The sequence below is a fragment of the Xenopus laevis genome, chromosome 2S (genome assembly GCF_017654675.1).
Source record: "Xenopus laevis strain J_2021 chromosome 2S, Xenopus_laevis_v10.1, whole genome shotgun sequence".
NCBI lineage: Eukaryota > Metazoa > Chordata > Amphibia > Anura > Pipidae > Xenopus > Xenopus laevis.
The window spans coordinates 107,915,622-107,937,256 of NC_054374.1; the positions used below are offsets into that span (position 1 = coordinate 107,915,622).

The window sequence follows — 21,635 nt, forward strand, 5'->3', positions numbered from 1 at the left end:
TTTAAAAAAAATACTAAATACAAAAACATGAACCTCCATTGTAATTGCAGCTCCAGCGATCAATTAAGCAAGATGACTTGAATATATTTATATATTTAGGTTATTGTCCCAAAGCCACAATCATCACTAAAGCTTTATACTCATACTACAATAACAGGGCCACTGCCTGATTATTTCACATTACTTCATTTGCCAATATTATTTTTCTTAGAGAACACCACCTTCTATACTGCCTTACAACTGTAATCTCTAAAAATTGAGACAAATAAAATTTGACAAGAAAAGATTTACTCTGTATATCTGTAAATATAAGCATGAAAATGTAAAGACACAACACACATGCACAGTACCTGGTGGTCCAGGTAAACTATCATTTCCAGGATCTCCTTTGACGCCCTTTAATCCAAAAACTCCATCAAAACCTTGTGGTCCAGGAAAACCTTTCTGTCCTCTTAAACCTTGAGGAGGTAATGCAAAACAAGTATATGTCATTGGTTAGTAAAATATTTTTTATGAAGTGTGTGTGCTGAAAGCCTATGTATCTGAGCAGGACCATGCCCAATGGAGGCTGATATGGTTGGGGATGGTTTCTATAGAGTAAACAGGTGCAGGGTTTGGTGACATGTATGAATGGTTTTTTAAAGTGTCTGTGGGCTCTGTAGGGACTTACAACCCTTACAATAACAACCCCCCCACACAAAACCCCTACCATTATATCCTGGTAATCCTGGTGGCCCTGGGGAACCTGTTGGAGCTGGAGGTGCAATTAGACGGCAGCCAGTTCCTGCAAAAGAAATGGCTTCAAGTATATTAATTACTTCAGAACAAAATAAAAATCAAGAAACATATTTTACAGTAATAATTGTCCTGAAAACAAAACATATATCATTTTCTTAGATGAATCACAATTGTGGGCTATAGTAGACATTAAAGTGATTTTAATTGTTAATATTCTAAAACTATCTACATTTCAGGAAAAGGGAATATGCATGAAGCATATTTACCTAGGTTTTTATTTGTTTTATAAGACATATTAGTTACATTCTTATGCACAAGTGTTTTTAATAATTCACATTTGATTGGTTGGTAATTAGCTGCAACATGTGGGATTCCACAAACATTCCAAATCCTTCAAAATAATGTTGTTCTTAATACATAAAGGTGTATTTCTTTCAAAGAGTAGACTTGGTTCAGGCATCTAATCATGCAGCAAAGTTCAAATCTATTATATATGCTCTTGTATATTTAACTCTTGAATGTTAAGTTAACGTTATCACTTTTAATTGTCCATTTTGCTCCAACTCTCTCAGCTGAACTATCTATGCATACTTTTGTTCAATTCCACATTCACTCTCTTTCACTATGTTTTCTGTGTTCTTTTTGTGTTTTACCCTATTACTACAGTCTTCTCTGGTTCATTGTGTTTCCATCTGGCTCTAAAGCTGGCCACAGACGCAAAGATCCGATCGTACAAATCAACGAACGATTGGACTTCCCCATCTCCCGACCTGCCACTAACCATTCAGACCAAAGTCTTACCATTCAGATCAAATAAAGTAGTAAAAGAACAGATCAGCCGATGTTCTGCCCCTGACAGCAATTGTACGATAGTTATGTCTGACAAAGCTAGTGACAGTCTCCCACTGAAAATCGTACGATCGGCAATACACGCAGAGATATTATCGGCAGCCGACAGAAATGTTCTAACCTGTCCGATCGACCAAACGACCGATCTCCGCCGGACGAAAAATGTCGGGACTCTCCACACACGGTTCGAAAATCGTACGAATCCTCGATTCATATGATTGGATCTTTGCATCTATGGGCAGCTTAAGGCTATGGACACACAGGCTGTTGACTCTGGGTGTTGTCAGCCTGATTATTTTTGCAGACTGAAAGAAGCAGGTTTACTCAGTGCCCCTGCTCCATTTATTTGCATCCGATCAGCCTGTGTGCAGTAAGCCCAAATACTGACCTCAGCTTTAGTTCCGCTGTGCTTCTCTTAGCCTGCAAAAATATGCAGGCTGACAACAGCCAGAGCCAACAGCTTGTGTGCCCATAGCCTAATAGTCAAGCTCAGGCTTTCCTTCATGGCAAGTTAAAAGAGAAACTGTGTAGTGAGAGCTTACTAATAGGCTGGTGACTGGTTAAAACATCTGCAACAAAGAAATCAATAAAAATTGATCTTTTATTAAAAGTAAAGGTTGTTAACTGCCGTGGTTTAATTTAGCTGTCTTTAATTCTAACTAGCAAACTTTAGTTTAGCAAGGTAATTGTGCTTAGAGCAAGTCTGCCAGAAGCTGCAAAACAGCTGCATTTCAATCAGTTTGAGGTGGATGGGGTTGATTAGTTGCACCTGAACAGACTGTATAAATTAAACCCTGAGACACCTGAGGGTAGCTGCTGTAAAAGGAGTTTAAGGGTAGGACTACATAGACGTTTTTGGCACGATCTGACGAGCTGCAACAAAACGCCTGCGACGAGTCGCATGCAACAGAAATAAGGTGACAAGAACCAAATAAATCATTTTATTTCCGAATTTTAGAAAAGCTAAAATGAAGATGGAAAAGGGTATTGCAGTGAGGAGTAAAATTAATCTGTTTTCCCCAATATTTTTTAAATATGTAAATAGTGAACAAATGAAGCAAGAATGGGTGGGATCCTTATTATCAGCGTGCGGTCAGTAGGTTGATGAGAGCAGGGAAATGCAGAGTTTCAGAACTGTTATTTTTCATCTGTCTGAGAAACCAATCCAGTTTCCAGTATTTCATATGCCAAGAGTCCAGCTACTGGGCACTGTGTATGTTATAGGGGAATAGGGATACCACCTGGCCGGTATTTTACCGGCCTGGCCGGTAAAAATGATGGCTGATCCCAATGTTATTAGTAGGGATACATGATAAATATATAGGAAGGCCGGTATTTTTTTTCCAGAAAAGGTGGCAACCCTATAGGGGAATAGCCATTTTACCTTCTTTTCCTATTTTATTTTCTTCATCTGTTTCTTGGTAGCAGTCACCTGAAATTGTAAATAGAAATTGTTAGGAAAAGTCAAATACCTTAAACAAGTTACATTGTGAATAACGTAGTAAGAAAACTCTCTGGGACTAAACAAGAACTCTCAGCTTTGATTTAGGCTTATTAATACTGAGACATTTTGATCTCACTTATGGCTTATGCAGTTTGTTCTCACAAAGAACATTGAAAAGGTCTGTACCAGCTGACAGCCACTTCCTATTCATACGATTGAGAAATATGGAAGACACCTCTGTATGTATGAGGGTTTAATGCAAATGCTCTTTTATAGATTTTGAAATGGGGAAGAGGAGTTTCTATTTTACTAAGCAAGTGCTAGAGAGGGGGTGACAGTGGATGAGGGGACTATAAAGAAGAAAACAGTATTGTCCCCGTCCTATCAGTAGAATGAAAACACATGTCCACATGTAGACCCCTGACATCTGACACGCAACAGATTCTTTCATTGCTATCAATACCTTGGGGACCTGGAAGTCCAGGAATTCCTGGGAATCCACTCACACCCCTGTCTCCTGAATCTCCACGCATGCCTTTTGGACCTGGAAATCCGGGTCCAGGAAAGCCCGTTTCACCTCGAGCACCAGCAATTCCAGGTTGTCCTGGAAACCCAGCGTGACCTGGGAGTCCTTTTACACCATCTCCCTGTGCCAAAAACATAATAAAGTGTTCGCTGATTTTATAAAATGTATTAAAAAGACATTGAAAAGGAATCTATTGTGAACAAGAAAATATAAGCTTTACAAAGCTTTCTAAATATGATAAATTAAAAAATCTGTGCCATTTCTGAATAATCAGAAAAATTTGTAAATTTGTGACACTCCTAAGTTTAGCTTCTCAACAGCTGCTCAGAGCCCACTGAGCATGTAGATGTCGTAGAGACTTTCCAAGATGGTGACCCCCTGTGCAAGTTTGAAGTCCTGGATAATGGTTGCAATTGAGATGCTGAAACTTCAGGCCGGTACAATAAGTTCAAGATATAAAATATGGCATTTTTAACCATATACATTTTTTGGGTTTAGTTCTTATTTAAATCCGTTAATATTTTGCGTCCCATATTATGGGCATTCTTTTTGGGTACATGGTATGGCATGAGCATTCACATAAATGTACAGGTATGGGATCTGTTATCCGGAAACCCATTATCCAGAAATCTCCGAATTACGGAATGCCTGTCTCCCATAGAATCCATTTTATGCAAATAATTCAAATTTTTAAACTTGATTTCCTGTTTCTCTGTAATAATAAAACAGTACCTTGTACTTGATCCCAAGTAAGATATAATTAATCCTTATTGGAGGCAAAACCAGCCTATTGGGTTTATTTAATGTTTATATGATTTTCTAGTAGACTTAAGGTATGAAGATCCAAATTACGGAACAATCCATTAAATATTCTGGATAACAGGTCCTATACCTGTAGTATGCTTTGACCTTTGACTGGGGTTACAATGGTGGCAACAATTCCATATATTATAAAGTATATAAAGTATCCCCCATTTTAAAATATAAGGATATTATAAGTCACAGAGATCCATGAACAATTAAAAGCACAAGGCCAAATGCAGAGTGCTTTTATACAGGTCATTCAAGGTGTTTATTTATGTTTGGTGTAACTGCTTATTTCTGTAGTGCACATTTTAGTTACAATTTGTAAGCTGTTTAGCCAAACACTGCATTTAAGGGATTAGCTTGTTGCACAATGGCACTTTGACATAGGCTGGGGATCCAGTCAAAGCAATAGGTTTACTACTTTTCCTTCAGCCTTAATAGAATGACTCTTTTTTTTTTTGTCAGGAGCTCAGAAGTACAACCCCACCACCCAATTTTAAGATACATTTTCAATCTTGTTACAGGCTAATCATTGTAGACACTTTCTTTACCACATCTGTAAGTATACACAGAACACATCCTTCCCAGATTTCAATTATACATCACAGCTAGGGATGTAGCGAACGTCGGAAAAAATGTTCGCGAACATGTTCGCGAACTTCCGGACAAAAATGCGAACGGTTCGCGAACGTCGCGAACCCCATAGACTTCAATGGGAAGGCGAATTTTAAAAGCTAGAAAAGACATTTCTGGCCAGAAAAATGATTTTAAAGTTGTTTAAAGGGTGCAACGACCTGGACAGTGGCATGCCAGAGGGGGATCAAGGGCAAAAATGTTTCTGAAAAATACATTGTTGACACAGCGCTGCGTTTTGTGCTGTAAAGGGCAGAAATCACACTACGTCACTCAGGTGATGTTTCTGGACACGGAATGTGAAAAAGCTCACACAGCTAGGTGGCACTTGGTTAAAGACTGGGCAAACAATGCCTGCAAGGGCAACGTATACAGTAGTGTATACGGAATATATTATTGCTGCTGTAAAAACATCACTCAGGTGATATTTACGGACACGGAATTATTATTGTTATTATTTAGACAGAATGTGAAAAAGCTCACACAGCTAGGTGGCACTTGCATACCTCCCAACTGTCCCTCTTTTGACCACTCAACCCCCTGTCCCTCTTTTGTACTGGAAAGTCCCTCATTTCTCTGCACTGAACAGCCAGAAAAAAAACAGTTTCTAACTTAATTAGCTTTTGGCAGAGAGCTCAGAACAGCTAACAGGTGCAAATAAGATACTTTGTAACAATTTTTATGAATGATACCGTCAAGTGAGCAAATAATAGTTTTTAATTACTAGTTGCTTGTCACCTCCAGGATGTTCGTCCTGTTGGTGGCAATATTTCTGTAGTGGTGTGTTTAGCAGTCACCGTGCTTGTGCGCACGTGCACGGTCAGGCAGAGGTAATTCAATGTACAGTGAAGTGAACCAAAAAACACTGATTCTGCAGTGTGGGTCCAGTTTTGGTCTACTTTATTGATCACCTGCGGTGACCATAAAAGATGCGATTTTGCCACTGTTGCAGAACCCTGAAAAATTAGGCATGTGTACTTTCCTGAAAAATTATGTTTTTTTTGTCGCAGCCACTGAAGCACAGAGGCCAGAAAAAATATGCCATATAAATGCTGAAAATAGTCTTTTTTTTTTGTCGCAGCCACTGAAGCACAGAGGCCAGAAAAAATATGCCATATAAATGCTAAAAATATAAAAAAAAATTGTCGCAGCCACTGAAGCACAGAGGCCAGAAAAAATATGCCATATAAATGCTGAAAATAGTAATTTTTTTTTTGTCGCAGCCACTGAAGCACAAAGGCCAGAAAAAATATGCCATATAAATGCTGAAAATAGTCATTTTTTTTTGTCGCAGCCACTGAAGCACAGAGGCCAGAAAAAATATGCCATATAAATGCTGAAAATAGTCATTTTTTTTTGTCGCAGCCACTGAAGCACAGAGGCCAGAAAAAATATGCCATATAAATGCTGAAAATAGTCATTTTTTTTGTCGCAGCCACTGAAGCACAGAGGCCAGAAAAAATATGCAATATAAATGCTAAAAATAGTCATTTTTTTTGTCGCAGCCACTGAAGCACAGAGGCCAGAAAAAATATGCCATATAAATGCTGAAAATAGTCATTTTTTTTGTCGCAGCCACTGAAGCACAGAGGCCAGAAAAAATATGCCATATAAATGCTAAAAATAGTCATTTTTTTTGTCGCAGCCACTGAAGCACAGAGACCAGAAAAAATATGCCATATAAATGCTGAAAATAGTCTTTTTTTTTTGTCGCAGCCACTGAAGCACAGAGGCCAGAAAAAATATGCCATATAAATGCTAAAAATAGTCATTTTTTTTGTCGCAGCCACTGAAGCACAGAGGCCAGAAAAAATATGCCATATAAATGCTAAAAATAGTCATTTTTTTTTGTCGCAGCCACTGAAGCACAGAGGCCAGAAAAAATATGCCATATAAATGCTGAAAATAGTAATTTTTTTGGTTGCAGCCACTGAAGCACAGAGGCCAGAAAAACTCAGGATTTACCTGTCCAAAAAGTTTTGATTCAAATGAAACCAAACCAGTAGGGTTTGCACCCTAGTTTGTAATGGTGGCGGAGGGAGGAGGACGCTAAAGGACAGCTGTGTGTGGAGTCATGCGGCGTGCAGAGAAGGACAGCTGCATGGGGAATCAGAACAAGTCTTCCGGCGTGCAGTAACCCTCCGAGATCCATGCCTCGTTCATTTTAATAAAGGTCAGGTAATCCACACTTTTGTGACCTAGGCGAGTTCTCTTCTCAGTTACAATCCCTCCTGCTGCACTGAAGGTCCTTTCTGAGAGGACACTTGAGGCGGGGCAAGACAAGAGGTTCATGGCAAATTGTGACAGCTCTGGCCACAGATCAAGCCTGCGCACCCAGTAGTCCAGGGGTTCATCGCTCCTCAGAGTGTCGATATCTGCAGTTAATGCCAGGTAGTCCGCTACCTGCCGGTCGAGGCGTTCTTTGAGGGTGGATCCCGAAGGGTTCTGGCACTGCCTTGGACTGAAAAACATTTGCATGTCTGACGTTACAGAGTGGCCAAAGTGCATTGTCCTTGCAGGTGCGCTCGTGGCAGGATTACTGGCACCTCTGCCCCTGGAATGTTGATGAGTTCCTGAAGTGACATCACCCTTAAAAGCGTTGTACAACATGTTTTGCAGGCTGGTTTGTAAATGCAGCATCCTTTCGGACTTGTGGCATCCTTTATGCTTGTACCGAGGGTCTAGTAGCGTTGCGACCCAGTACAGGTCCTTCTCCTTAAACCTCTTGATACGGGGGTCCTTCAACAGGCATGACAGCATGAAAGACCCCATTCTCACAAGGTTGGATGCAGAGGTATCCATCTCCGCTTCCTCGTTATCAAGGACTACATCATCCACGGTCTCCTCCCCCCAGCCACGTACAAGACCAGGGGTCCCCAAACGGTCACCACAAGCCCCCTGGGAAGCCTGCTCCTGTTGGTCCTCCTCCTCCACAAAGCCACCTTCCTCCTCTGACTCCACTTCTGACACCTCTCCCTGCGTTGCAGCAGGTGCCTGGGCTTGTTCTGGTGATTCCGACCAGAAATCGTGCGCTTCCTGCTCCTCGTCACGCTGGTCTACAGCCTCATCTGTCACTCGTCGCACGGCACGCTCCAGGAAGAAAGCAAAGGGTATTAGGTCGCTGATGGTGCCTTCGGTGCGACTGACCATGTTTGTAACCTCTTCTAAAGGGCGCATGAGCCTGCAGGCATCGCGCATAAGCACCCAGTAACGGGGGAAAAAAATCCCCAGCTCTGCAGATCCAGTCCTACCACCCAGTTCAAACAGGTATTCATTGACGGCTCTTTGTTGTTGCAGCAGACGTTCAAACATGAGGAGCGTTGAATTCCAGCGAGTCTGGCTGTCGCAAATTAAACGCCTGACTGGCATGTTGTACCGCTGCTGAATGTCAGCAAGGCGTGCCATGGCTGTGTAGGAACGTCTGAAATGGGCCGACACCTTCCTGGACTGCCTGAGAATGTCCTGGAATCCTGGGTACTTCGAGATAAAACGTTGGACTATTAAATTCAGAACATGTGCCATGCAGGGCACATGTGTTAAATTGCCCAGTCAGTCAGATTGCTTCCGTTGTCACACACCACTTTTCCGATCTTCAGTTGGTGTGGGGTCAGCCACTGATAGGCCTGTGACTGCAGAGATAACAGGAGTACAGATCCGGTATGGTTTCTGCTTTCCAGGCACGTCATCCCCAAGACAGCATGACAACGGCGTACCTGGCACGTCGAATAGCCTAGGGGGAGCTGGGGGTGCACAGGTGTGGAGGAGGAGGACCCAGCAGCAGAGGAGGAGGAAGCAGAGGAAGAAGACGAGGTAGAGATCGAAGGAGGAGTAGAGGTGGTGGCAGAACCGCGTGCAATCCGTGGCGGTGACACCAACTCCACTGTTGTTGTTGAGCCACGCATTCCCTGCTTCCCAGCCATAACCAAATTCACCCAGTGGGCAGTGTAGGTGACATACCTGCCCTGACCATGCTTGGAGGACCATGCGTCAGTAGTCATATGGACCTTTGCCCCAACACTAAGTGACAGAGATGCGGTGACTTGGCTCTGCACATGGTGGTACAGGTGTGGTATTCCCTTCTTTGAAAAAAATTGCGGCTGGGTACCTTCCACTGCGGTGTCCCAATTGCTACAAATTTGCGGAAGGCCTCAGAGTCCACCAGCTGGTATGGTAAAAGCTGGCGGGCTAAGAGTGCAGACAAGCCAGCTGTCAGACGCCGGGCAAGGGGGTGACTCGCAGACATTAGCTTCTTACGCTCAAACATGGCCCTCACAGAAACTTGGCTGGGGGCAGATGACTGGGAACTGGTGGTCAAGGTGGAAGGCGGAGTGGAGGGTGGTTCAGACGGGTCAAGGACAGCAGAGGTAGAGCAGTAAGATGCTGGACCAGAAGGAGGGTGGCTTTTAGTTTGTCTGCTGCCTTTGAGGTGTTGCTCCCATAGTGCTTTGTGCTTGCCGTTGATGTGCCTTTGCATAGAAGTTGTACCTATGTGGGTGTTGGGCTTCCCAAGACTCAGTTTCTGACTGCACTCATTGCAAATTACAACGCTTTTGTCAGAGGCACACACATTAAAAAAATCCCACACTGCTGACCTATTTGAAGCTGGCAATCTGGCGGTAACAGTAGAAGTTGGCGGCAATGGCGGGTGAGTTGGCCGGCTGACCACAGGTGGTGATACATGTTGTTGCCCTACTGTTCCCTGCGAGCTGTCCTCCCTGCTTCTTCTAAGTCTTATTCTCCTCCTGCCTCTCTGACTCTCCGTCTCTCCATCTGAACTATCCTCCTCTTGCTCTCTTCTACTGGGCACCCACAAAACATCAATCTCCTCATCATCATTCTCCTCAGATGCATCAATTTCTTCTAACAGCTCACAGAAGGAAGCAGCAGCGGGGACCTCCTCATCACTCATTATGTCCATCTCTGTTGTGTTGTCTGCCAGAATTATATCTGGTGTAACGTCCTCATCTCCTTCATCTTCTTCTGCCAATAATGGTTGCGCATCACTCAGTTCAAAAAACTCATGTGTAAATAACTCCTCTGACTCCAGTGAAGAAGGGGCGCCGGTGGTGGAGGAAGTGTTACGTGGGATGCCCATAGCAGAGGAGGATGAGGATGTTGTGGCAAAGTTAGAAACGGTAGAGGATGGGGTGTGCTGTGTAAGCCAGTCAACTACCTCTTCAGCATTTTGGGAGTTCAGGGTAATTGCCTTTGTAAAACTGGGCAATTTCCTAGGGCCACAGGATAGCATAGCAGCATGGCCCCTAGTGCCTCTGCGTGGCGGCCTGCCTTTGCCTGGCATTTTTTTTAAAACAACAACAACAACAACAACAACTCAGGTGGTGTTTCTGGAGACGGTATTATTATTGATATTTAGACAGAATGTGAACAAGCTCACACAGCTAGGTGGCAGTTGTTTGAAGAACACACTGGGCAAACAATGCCTGCAAGGTCAACGTATACACTACAGCAGTGGATACGGAATATATTATTGCTGCTTGAAAAACGTCACTCAGGTGGTGTTTCTGGAGACGGTATTATTATTGATATTTAGACAGAATGTGAACAAGCTCACACAGCTAGCTGGCAGTTGTTTGAAGAACACACTGGGCAAACAATGCCTGCAAGGTCAACGTATACACTACAGCAGTGGATACAGAATATATTATTGCTGCTTGAAAAACGTCACTCAGGTGGTGTTTCTGGAGACGGTATTATTATTGATATTTAGACAGAATGTGAACAAGCTCACACAGCTAGCTGGCAGTTGTTTGAAGAACACACTGGCAAATAATGCCTGCAAGTGCACTACTATTGGTGCACTACTATGAAGAACAGCAAACAGCACTGGACACGTTAAAGAACAGTGAGATAAGTAAAATAAAAAAATATATATATATATTAAAAAAAAAATTACTCTGGTTGGTGCTGAACTACTAGGAGCAGCACACCAGTCCCACTCCCCAACACAGCTAGACTAATAGCACTGGGCTCTTATAGTAGCAAAGTAAAAAAACAAAAAAGAAAATAAAAGCAGTCCTTACAAGGACTATTGGGTTACAGGCAGCAGTCAGCAGATGAGAGATCAGCAGCAGTGCCCACAGCAGCTACATACAGAGCACTGCAGTAGAAGGTAGATTACTAGCCAGCAAAGCTACCTAACCTAAAATGTCCCTCAAATCCCTGCAGAGTTCTGTCCCTACAATACAGAGCAGTATCAAGTAGATTACTAGCCAGCAAAGTAACTATCAACTGTCCCTCAAATCACTAACAGCTCTCTCCCTACACTAGCTCTTCCAAGCACACACAGGCAGAATGAAAAAACGCTGCAGGGCTTCAGTTTATATATGGAAGGGGAGTGGTCCAGGGGGTGTGGGGGTGGTCCAGGAGGGAGAGCTTCCTGATTGGCTGCCATGTATCTGCTGGTCTGGGGTGAGAGGGCAAAAATAAGCGCAAGCTAAGGCGAACCCAAATTGGTGAACGTCGCGCGACGTTCGCGAACATTCGGCGGACGCGAACACCCGATGTTCGCGCGAACTAGTTCGCGGGCGAACAGTCCGCGACATCCCTAATCACAGCACATGATATGCCAGCTGTATACACACAGGCACAGAAAAAAAGGACAAAAAAGACTGAACCTGTCAAGAACTATCTGGCCAGAGTTACAGAAAATAAAAAATCAGAACAAGCCAAAAGGAAATAGCACAAAAAAGGCATATAAAAAAAAGTAACAAACGGAATAGCATAACAAATGACTATGGTTCCAACACATTCAGAAGCAGTTGGGTTGCCTATTTTTACCACCATACAGAAAGCCTGCATCTTACTTTATCATTGGCTTCCGTTTGCTCCTATTAAGGATGGACCATGCTTATCTTTTGCACTTAAACAAACTTTTTGTGCATATTATATTTTGCAAAACTCAGTGTACCCTTTATACCCAACTTTCTTGGGTGAAATTCCACTTCTTAAAATTCTTATTGAAATAACTCATAATATGTTTTCCCTCAAATAATACACAATGGCAATTGAAATGCCTGCAGAAGAAGAAGTCCTTTTGTCTGTTTGCTTATTCCTATTAATAAATGAACACAGTAGATATTACTTACAGGAGGGCCTGGAAAGCCAGGAATACCATCTTTACCATTTCTTCCAGGGTATCCAACATGCCCAGGGATGCCAGGAACACCAGGGTCTCCTTGAACTCCCTTGGACCCTTTAGAATAAAACGAATAAGATAAGCTTTCCACTGTCATATTGTTTTGCAAAGATGCTTAGTGTGAATGGATCTACCATATATCCTCACTAGCGATGGACGAATCTGACCAGTTTTGCTTTGCAAAACAAAGAAAAATTCAACAAATGCACTGAAGTCTATGGGCAACAAATCTCTTTTGACACATTACTAATTTTATTTGATGCGTGACAATTTTTTTTCACCCATTGGAGTCTATGGTCAACTTTTTTGCAGTGAAACCTGGTGAAAATGTTCTCACGACAAAAACACATGTGTTTACAAAATGGCACTGATATTTGATGTTTGTACTGTATATTCTGTAATTACTTTCTATGTGCCAATTCTGCTATGGACTTTAGACTAAAACTTCAGGGTACGTACAGTATCAAACCTAGAATAAGAAGGTAAACTTATACCTTTCCCAGTGCTGGCAGTCTCAACTGATATAATGAAATTCATATCTAGGGAAGAGAACATTACTACAGACTTTGAGTCAGTCTCTCCACCGAGAGAAGTGTCTAATCTTCTATAATACATGTGAACGCAGTCTACATTCATCTAGAGGTAAGCGACCTGCCCATGATTTGTTTAGTTAGAATATTTATAGCATTTCAGCAACATTTTTATATTACTTTCTTCATTATTCTGTATGCCAGATACTTTTATATACCAAAGCTTTTTAAAATAGAAGTGAGCAGAACATAATAAAAGGCAGAAGGTAACTGCACAAAATACATCAGCCTAAAGACCGTTGTACACTGGCCAAATTGACCATGTGTAACATTGTCACCATGGTTACAGCGAGCTGTCTATAAATGTGACAGTTGTATACATTTTTACATTGCCTCTGCTGAATAACAAATGGAAGGCAACATTGTGTTTTTTTTGAAGTGTTAAATGCTGAAAAGGTACATCAGTTACGTATTGATGAAAAAATTATGGTTTACAAATGTATACCTTTTTCTGTAGCAAATACTTTATCACCCTTCTCTCCAGCAGGACCTGGAAGACCAGCAGGACCAGCTGGACCCTGTAAATAGTCATAGCACAATGTGTCAGTATTTTATTTATTATAGGAGCAGGGATGTTCATCCTACCACCCTCCAACTAATGGTGAACCTCAAATTCCAACATGCAAGGACAGCCATAGATAATGAGGGACTATAAAAATTAGTTCAATAGCTGAATGATGGATGTTATATATATTTAGATACACATCTTGAACACTAGAGCTCCCCTATATGCACTGTAGCATCAGATACAAACCAACAGAAGCAATACCTTCTTAGATTTGAATGTGCTTCACCCTATTGTCACTTGGCATTTACACTGGATGAAGCAACTTTGGGCATGATATACATCTGGGCTGTCCAACTTTTGTTGCAGATTCTGATGACTCTGATGCCTGAAGATGGCACCAGCTGCTATGTATGAACCAAACTGTTCCAACATATTGGTGAATGAATGAACTGCATGCAAGGAATCCAGATTCATTTTGGAATTCAGCCTAATCCCAGACATTTTTGGTGGATTCAGATTTGGTTGAATCTTAAATGTCTGGCTGAACAAAATCTGATTTTTGACCACTTAACAACAATAATTTTTTCATATGCTGCAAATTTTACAATATTTGTGCATTTGTATTTGAAAATTAAAACTCAGATTCAGTTCATATTCACTGGACACAAAATTCATATTGCTTGTTTTTATAGCATATGTGAATTGTGTTCATTAAGACATAATAACATGTCTGCATCTTCCCTTATTTATATTATATTTTATTTGTAACAGCATTCCTCACCACTGTGCCCGGTGTTCCAGGAAGCCCTGGTACTCCTCTATCTCCGGTTTCTCCTTTTCTGCCTGATAGACCCTGTAAGCCTGGGAAACCCACTGGACCAGGCTCTCCAGCAGGGCCTTTGCTAGATTCATCTCCTGCAAAACATTTGCATTCCCCTTGTTCACCTGAAAAGAATTAACAAAGAAGATATAAGTGAATGCAGTGAAGTGTTAATCGATTATTATATAAGATTCTTCTGCACCCGCCAGCACTGAATTTCCAGTGCTAGAGCCTCTGTCCCCTTGTTCTTGAGGTTGTCCTGTCAGGGCATAGGGCAGTGGTTCACAAAACCCATATGGTGTGCAACCTTAGGGTGGCCTGGAGTCCCTGGCTGCAGGACACATATTAAAGGCCCACTTTGGGTAATATTTTTGGAGAATACATGTTTGCTTTGCTAGAGACTTAAGAAAACTCAATTTGAAGGTCAATTAAGCTAAGACTTGCTGTCCTAGATATTTCTGGCCCCATGACTGATGAGTTAAGTGGGGCTCTAGACTTGATGGACCTAAGACAAAAAATCAGAAAACCACTGGCATTTTATATTCTTCAATGTCTTACCTTTATTTCCTTTGAAACCCCGAGAACCAGGAAATCCTCTGTGTCCATCCCTTCCTGGAGGTCCAGGTAATCCCTTCATCCCAATGCGTCCACCTACAGAATTGGTGTAATAACACAGAGAGTAACAAGCTGCTAATAATAAAGCATTTTAAGCCTTTTAGATTAATTTGGATGCTGTTCATTAGCAATGAAGGTAAACATGCATGTCTAGGGAAGAAGCAGTTTACTTCCTTATCTTATGAGCAGGTAGAAACACCCACCCCTCTTTTTTCTGCAAATTTTGTGAAATGTCAGGTGTTTTTCTTCTTTATGTTCTCATATTATCTGTTATTTAACGTGTTCATTAATGAGCACGTAAGTAATGTATTTGTGTTTGCAGATGATTCAAAACTATGCAGCCCAATTAATTTAATCCAGGATGTGGCATCCTTGCAACAGGATCTTGACAAACTGGCAATCTGGGCAGCTAAGTGGCAAATGAGATTCAATGTTGATAAATGTTAAGTCATGCACCTGGGATGTAAAGACATACAAGTCACTTATACCCTTAATGGGACTGCACTAGACAAATCCATAATGGAAAGGGACCTTGGAGTCCTTGTAGATTATAAACTTGGCTGTAGTAAGCAATGCTGAGCTGTATTAAAAGGGGCATTGATTCACGGCAGGAAGGGGTCATTCTTCCACTGTATAGAGCACTGGCAAGGACCCATCTAGAATATGCTGTACAGTTTTGGTCTCCAGTGCTCAAACATTATTAAATTAAAGAGTGTACAGAGAAGGGCAACTAAGCTGGTAAAAGGTTTGGAAAATTGGGGATGTTTACACTAGAGCAGAGGCGTTTAAGGGGTGATATGACAACTATGTATAAATATATAAGGGAGTCTTATAATAATCTCTCTAATGCTTTATTTACCAGTAGGTCTTTCCAGCTGACGCAAGGTCATACATTCCGATTAGAAGAAAGGAGGTTCCGCCTAAATATTCGGAAGGGTTTTTTTACAGTGAGAGCTGTGAAGATGTGGAATTCTCTCCCTGCATCAGTTGTACAGGCTGATACATTAGATAACTTTAAGAAGGGTCTGGATGGCTTTTTAGCAAGTGAGAGAATACAGGGTTATAGAAGATAATTCAAAGTACAAGTTGATCCACCGACTAGTCCGATTGCCATTTTGCAGTCAAGAAGGCATTTTCCCCCCTCTGAGGCAAATTGGAGAGGCTTCCAATGGAGTTATTTGCCTTCCTCTGGATGAATTAGTTAGGCAGGTTAAAACAGAGTTATTGTAAAAAGTTGTACTTGATGGACGTGTGTTACTTACTATGTTACTATTTATCAAATGTGGATGATTTTCTGCATGCACTGATATATTGTGGTTTCTGTACAGTTATACAGTATAAACGTAAGAGTCTTCAATGGTATTATTCATGTTAAATGAATGTCAAATGCTTGATAGAGGGAATGTTTCCGATCACCACTGGGATCAGGAAGGATTTTTTTCTCTCTTGAGGCATAATTGGCACTGACTTCAGCGCTATGACTTGCTAAAGTACTGCACAGGAAATTTTAGGAAAGGGAGAAAGTAGGTTTTCTGTTGTGGGTTGATTGATACATACACTACTACTGCTTGTGCTAGGTGATAGCCTGCTTGGATTTCCTATCATCGAGACACTGCAGATTCAGGACCGACAGCAGGGCTGCTGAACTTCTCTCTTGGTGGGAGATGCAGCTCTTACTCGTAGCAGAGTTTGGGTACGTCTTTTCTGTAGGTAGAGGCAGCCTAATACTCATTGGTGGATATAATGACATAGTGCTGATCTCAAGTGAGGAGCGGCAGAGCACAATAGTGATCTCTTATGGAATTTTGGCTTTGACTATTGCATTGGGGTGAGACTGGCAAGATCCTATTTATTTGATAAAATATAAATAAATGCTGTGGCTATTTTACAATATTTCTGGCTCCTGGTGTTTCATTAAGGTATGTAACAAGGTGGTTCAATGGGAGGGCTGAAAATGAAGCATCAATTGAGGAGTTCCCTTGTCATAGGCATTTAGTATAACTGACAATGCATGGTTCTGTAATGCGCTGTAATGCAGAAATGCATTTTTTGTCTGTTTGGAAAGCACCTAGGATTTAATTACATAATACACAGAATAAAACCCCCAAGGCAAATACATAATAAAGGAAATTTTGTTCATAGACAATTACTAACTGTCTCAGTATATTTCCAGCATTCTAACGTTATTACTTTGTGATAGTACAGAAGATATTTATTCTATTCAAATATCTGACAATTTGCTGTTTGTATTCTCACCTTAGTCTAAATTCCTTTATTCTGAAATACAAAACCCTGATATGCTACATTACTTTTTATTTGTGACCACGCCACCTAGCACCAAAACCCTAATAAACATTAGAAGGGGAGGCACAATTTTAAGCTTTAGCAACTACAGGATGTGTTCTAGTGCAAAACTAGCTAATTATGGACTAAAACCTTAATGAAGTGAAAGCATACCATTTGGCTGTTGGGACAGACAGGGAGTTTGAAAGAAAAATCTTGGAAAACAATAAGATCTGCAAAAACACCAACAGACATATGTGTTCTTTTCGATAGTAAGCTCCTTTGGGCAGGACCCTATGTACCTCTTAAATTGATGATTGGTTGCTTTTTCTTGTAATCTGTATGTTTATTATACAACCCATGTATTGTACAGCACTGTGGAATATCTTGCCATTTTATAAATATGTGTTACCATAATAAAAACAATTGTACTTGCCTGGGTATCCAGGTTTGCCAGGCGGTCCTTCTTTGCCAGGGTCTCCATCTATACCTGGGGGTCCAGGCTGAAATGCTGGTAAGCCTGGATCACCTGGGTAACCTTTAGGACCCCTTTGACCTTTCAACCCTGTATCACCTGTGGGCCCTGTTAACAAAAGAGAAAATTACAAATATAAATTCCTGCTAGGATATGCATTTTAATACACTATCTTAAGATATACCATCTTTTGCCCAAACATGGCATTCTGCTTAGCAAATGTTAAACATAACATTCAAATTTCCCATAGTTTTTCTTATGTTCCAGCCTCTCCTGCAAAGTCACCTCCCCAACCAAGAGCCAATAAAAAGTAATGATCTATGGCATCTGATGGTAGCACCTCTTGTATCTTTCAGATTATACGGATTGTTAGTCTGTGCCTGTACCCCCCCCAATCATAAACCTATAAAATAAACCTATAGTTTGACCTTTTGTTTTACCTTTAAAATCATTGGTAGACTACACAAGTTGAATTATCAAATATAAACAAAATGTTACCTGGAAATGTACTCGGAAATCCTTTCTGACCTGGAAAACCAGGATCTCCCAGGTCTCCTTCATCTCCATAAAGGCCATCCTGTCCTGGAAATCCAATATCACCTTCATAACCTTAGTGAGAAATAAAACAGGTATCGGAATTCTTTGGCTTAAGGGATTTCCAGATAAGGTGTTTTTCCATACATTGGAAACCCATGGCTTAAGTCTAAGGCATTTACTGTAAATTAACCACTAAATGAACTGAATAGGTTTGTTTTGCTACTAATATGCATTATGTTGTTTAGGGATTAAATACAAGCTAATTTTTTATTATTACAGGGAAAAAGAAAACAAGAAAAATATATATTTTTTTACTATCTTAAAATAGATTATAGGAGATTCAGATGTTTTTGCATAATGGGTCTCCCATGCCTGTATAAACAGTTCGAAACCAAACTTATTTGTTTTTCCATTCATTAACTAATAACATAGGAAGGCAGGTCCTAACCAATCCAGTCTAATATCAAAACATAATTTATTTCACTACCTCATATGTAAATGTAGCCAAACAATAATATCCATAAACATTTGTCATACAAACAACAAGATTATAATTGGTAAATATTTTTCAGGTCATTGTCTGCATTTATACTGTTTTGTTTTTTTTTGTCAAAAAACTATGTTCTTGTTATTTTGATCATCAATAAAAGAAACCGAGGGATGTATTTTTTCTGTTCTCAACTTGCTTATTACTATCCATGACTTTATGATTTAAAAGGGCAAATACCTTTTCCTGTTTTTTGACCATTTACATAGGTAACAGGTCCTTGAGGTCCTCGTTCCCCATGGTCTCCCTAAAAAAACAAAAAGGAATAAAAAAGATGTAAACATAGCAACATAATAGCTGAGGTTTAATTTTGAACATGTAGGAGGTTATTTATAAAAATCCAAATTTTTCTGATATTTTATTTAAAAAAAGTCCAACCAAACTAGAATCTGAGAAAAACTCGATAAAATCAAGGGAAAACCAGAATCGTACAAGAATCCCGTATCGTATAAACTTTTTCCCGAAGATTCTGAATCTTTCGGATGTTAGAGCTAATTCCAGTGCAGACCACCAAAATCAAATAGGATATGGACCTCTCTCCTTGACTTATATACAATCTCGGCAGGTCTGCGAAGGTGGATTTTCGGATTCAGACTTTTTGCATCCTCAAGGTATAATAAATTGTGAAAAATTGAGTTTTTCTAGTTTTTAGCATTCAGACTTTAATGCATAACCCCCTAAATATCCATGTTTTATATTATAAATATATTGATTTAATAGATCCTTGCAAAGTAACCACTGAAGCCCCAGTCAGTTGTGGAAGCATGAAAGTTGTATAATGTGTGTTCTAATAAAGGGGATTTTAAAGTAAATTATAGATTGTATAATAAATTCTAGTTCTTCTGGGGACCTCCATCCTCTTGTCTTTTTGACAAAGATTTTAATCTTTATTATAATTTTACTTTGTATTTATTTGTATTCACCATTTTAATGACCCCTTTTTGCTCTATGAATCTATTGTTCTGCTGTACAGCTTTGCTTACATAAGGAGCTTTACATAAATAAAAATATGAATGCATACATACACTTTTCACTTCCATTATATTGTCAAAATATAATCAAAATATATATCAAAATGTTCATCTAGCAGTTTTCTCAGTTTCATTTTCTATTGGAGACGTAATGGAACCATGACTAACAGCTTTACTCAAATGTCCTGTCACACTAAAGGGAATTCCTACTCAAATGTTCCCATCGTGTCTACAAATAATGAACTCACTCAAGCAGCTGTGGCCAGCAATGGTATATTCTAGACATGGTCCAAATGTTATGCTGTCTGTAAGAGCATTTTTGAATGCAATATTTTTTTCTGCCACTTGTTTATTAAATATCCTGATATGTATTTTAATTTACAGACTCTAGGACAGAAATCAAAGCAACCTGAGGTCTTTGAAAGTGGAATGGTCTGAACACAACTTTAGGAAGGGAAAATTATAAAGGAAGGGATTTTAAGTACTGTCTACCATAAAAAAACATTCTAAATGAATGCTTATGAACTAACTTTAACCCTTCTTCTCAGCCACCCACATTTCTGTCTGTAGCTTCTCTGTATTGCCACCTGCTTCTTTCCTCTGTGTGCTGTTATCTTTGTAAACATTACAGAACACAATGGGTAAGATGACGTGGGTCAATGATTTGGAACTTAAAACTGTAAATTTGCCTGATATGCAAATCACACTTGTGAGTAGTATGATGAATAAATAGTAGTAGTAGTATGAATGAATACAAATTTTTATAACTATACTACTGACACTCACCATTTGTTCTTTTGTTCACTGTCTATTTAGTATCTGGGGGCCTTGTGCCTTAGAAGGGGTGAACTGCCAGATCCCTTTAAAGGAACATACTACCACTGCCAGGATTTTAATATGAAGAAAGTGCTGGAAATAGTACAGATTTGCAGCTGTAAATGTGTTTTATTGGACAATGAGGTCAGGAAACTGGGCAAGTGGTTTTCAAAACAATGCCCACAGTTTAGGAAAATGTAGGAAATATCAAATTAACAGTGCTTATTGATGATAATAATAATAATAATAGCTGTTTTTCCCCAAAGCATGATCACTTCTTAAAAATCTACCTTTTTTCCATTTTGTCCAGGTAATCCAGGCACGCCATTTGTCCCAGGAAACCCCTATAGAAAACAAATATTTTCACAGGATAAGGATAGATACACATAGCTGTCAAAGTAAAAAATCTAAATATACTTGTTGTTTGGTACAGTTCATTGAATGGGTTAACAGATATCAGTGGGTCTGTATCTCCAGCAATGGAGTATTGGAGAAGTAAAAAAAAAATTGAAAAAGTCCATTATTTAGTAAGCTTAGCTCCTCCAGTTGCAGACCACTGGGAAAAAAGATACCAGCTCATTGATGAGTAGCCATGCAGTAGAACCCATAAAAAAACACTATCCCATAGTTAAGAAAATTTGTGAAACAACTAACCATACAGCATCTCAGATTCTTTATTGTTATTAAGCATAATGTGCCCTCATACTCACTATTTCTCCTGAAGCTCCACGGGCACCATCAATACCAGGCAACCCCTGCAACCAATAGACAGTATTTTAGCTACAGTTCATTAAAATCAAGTAAACTACATCTTAAGTTTGAAATAATATTCACTTAGTTGTAACACCTGGGGTTCAAATGAAAATCCACAAAAACATTTAATACCAAACTTCGCCAGGTAAAAGTTTGACGTGCTATAGAAGTCAATGGGAGCTGCACTGATCTTATTGGACTGATTTAAATCAAATAAATCAAAAGTCTTGTGGAAGCTTATTTATTAAAGTTCAGATTCTAGTGGTTTTAGAGGTATTTGAAACCACGACAACTCACAAACTCTAATACAGGGGTCCCCAACCTTTTTTACTCGTGAGCCACATTTAAATGTAAAAAGAGTTGGAGAGCAACACAAGCATGAGAAAGTCCATGGGAATGTCAAATAAGGGCTGTGATTGGCTGTTTGGTAGCTCCTATGTGAACTGGTAGCCTACAGGAGGCTCTGTTTGGCTGTACACCTGGTTTTTATTCAACCAAAACTTGGCTACAAGCCTGGAATTCAAAAATAAGCTCCTGCTTTGAGGCCACTGGGAGCAACATCCAAGG

General features: G+C 40.1%; 1 protein-coding gene across 2 annotated transcripts in view; it reads right to left on the minus strand.

The window, feature by feature from the left end:
• The window catches only part of col4a2.S (collagen, type IV, alpha 2 S homeolog), a 103,876-nt gene that overhangs the window by 27,276 nt on the left and 54,965 nt on the right, over positions 1-21,635 (minus strand). For both annotated transcript variants that reach the window (XM_018249847.2, XM_018249846.2), the window contains 13 exons: positions 21,026-21,070; positions 20,606-20,659; positions 18,709-18,775; positions 17,943-18,053; positions 17,406-17,552; positions 14,630-14,722; positions 14,033-14,196; positions 13,189-13,261; positions 12,104-12,210; positions 3,495-3,678; positions 2,972-3,019; positions 710-784; positions 351-458 (listed from right to left, as the gene is read on the minus strand). In XM_018249847.2, the coding sequence (XP_018105336.1) occupies positions 351-458; positions 710-784; positions 2,972-3,019; positions 3,495-3,678; positions 12,104-12,210; positions 13,189-13,261; positions 14,033-14,196; positions 14,630-14,722; positions 17,406-17,552; positions 17,943-18,053; positions 18,709-18,775; positions 20,606-20,659; positions 21,026-21,070 (1,276 nt within the window). The remainder of the gene's footprint in view (positions 1-350; positions 459-709; positions 785-2,971; positions 3,020-3,494; positions 3,679-12,103; positions 12,211-13,188; positions 13,262-14,032; positions 14,197-14,629; positions 14,723-17,405; positions 17,553-17,942; positions 18,054-18,708; positions 18,776-20,605; positions 20,660-21,025; positions 21,071-21,635) is intronic.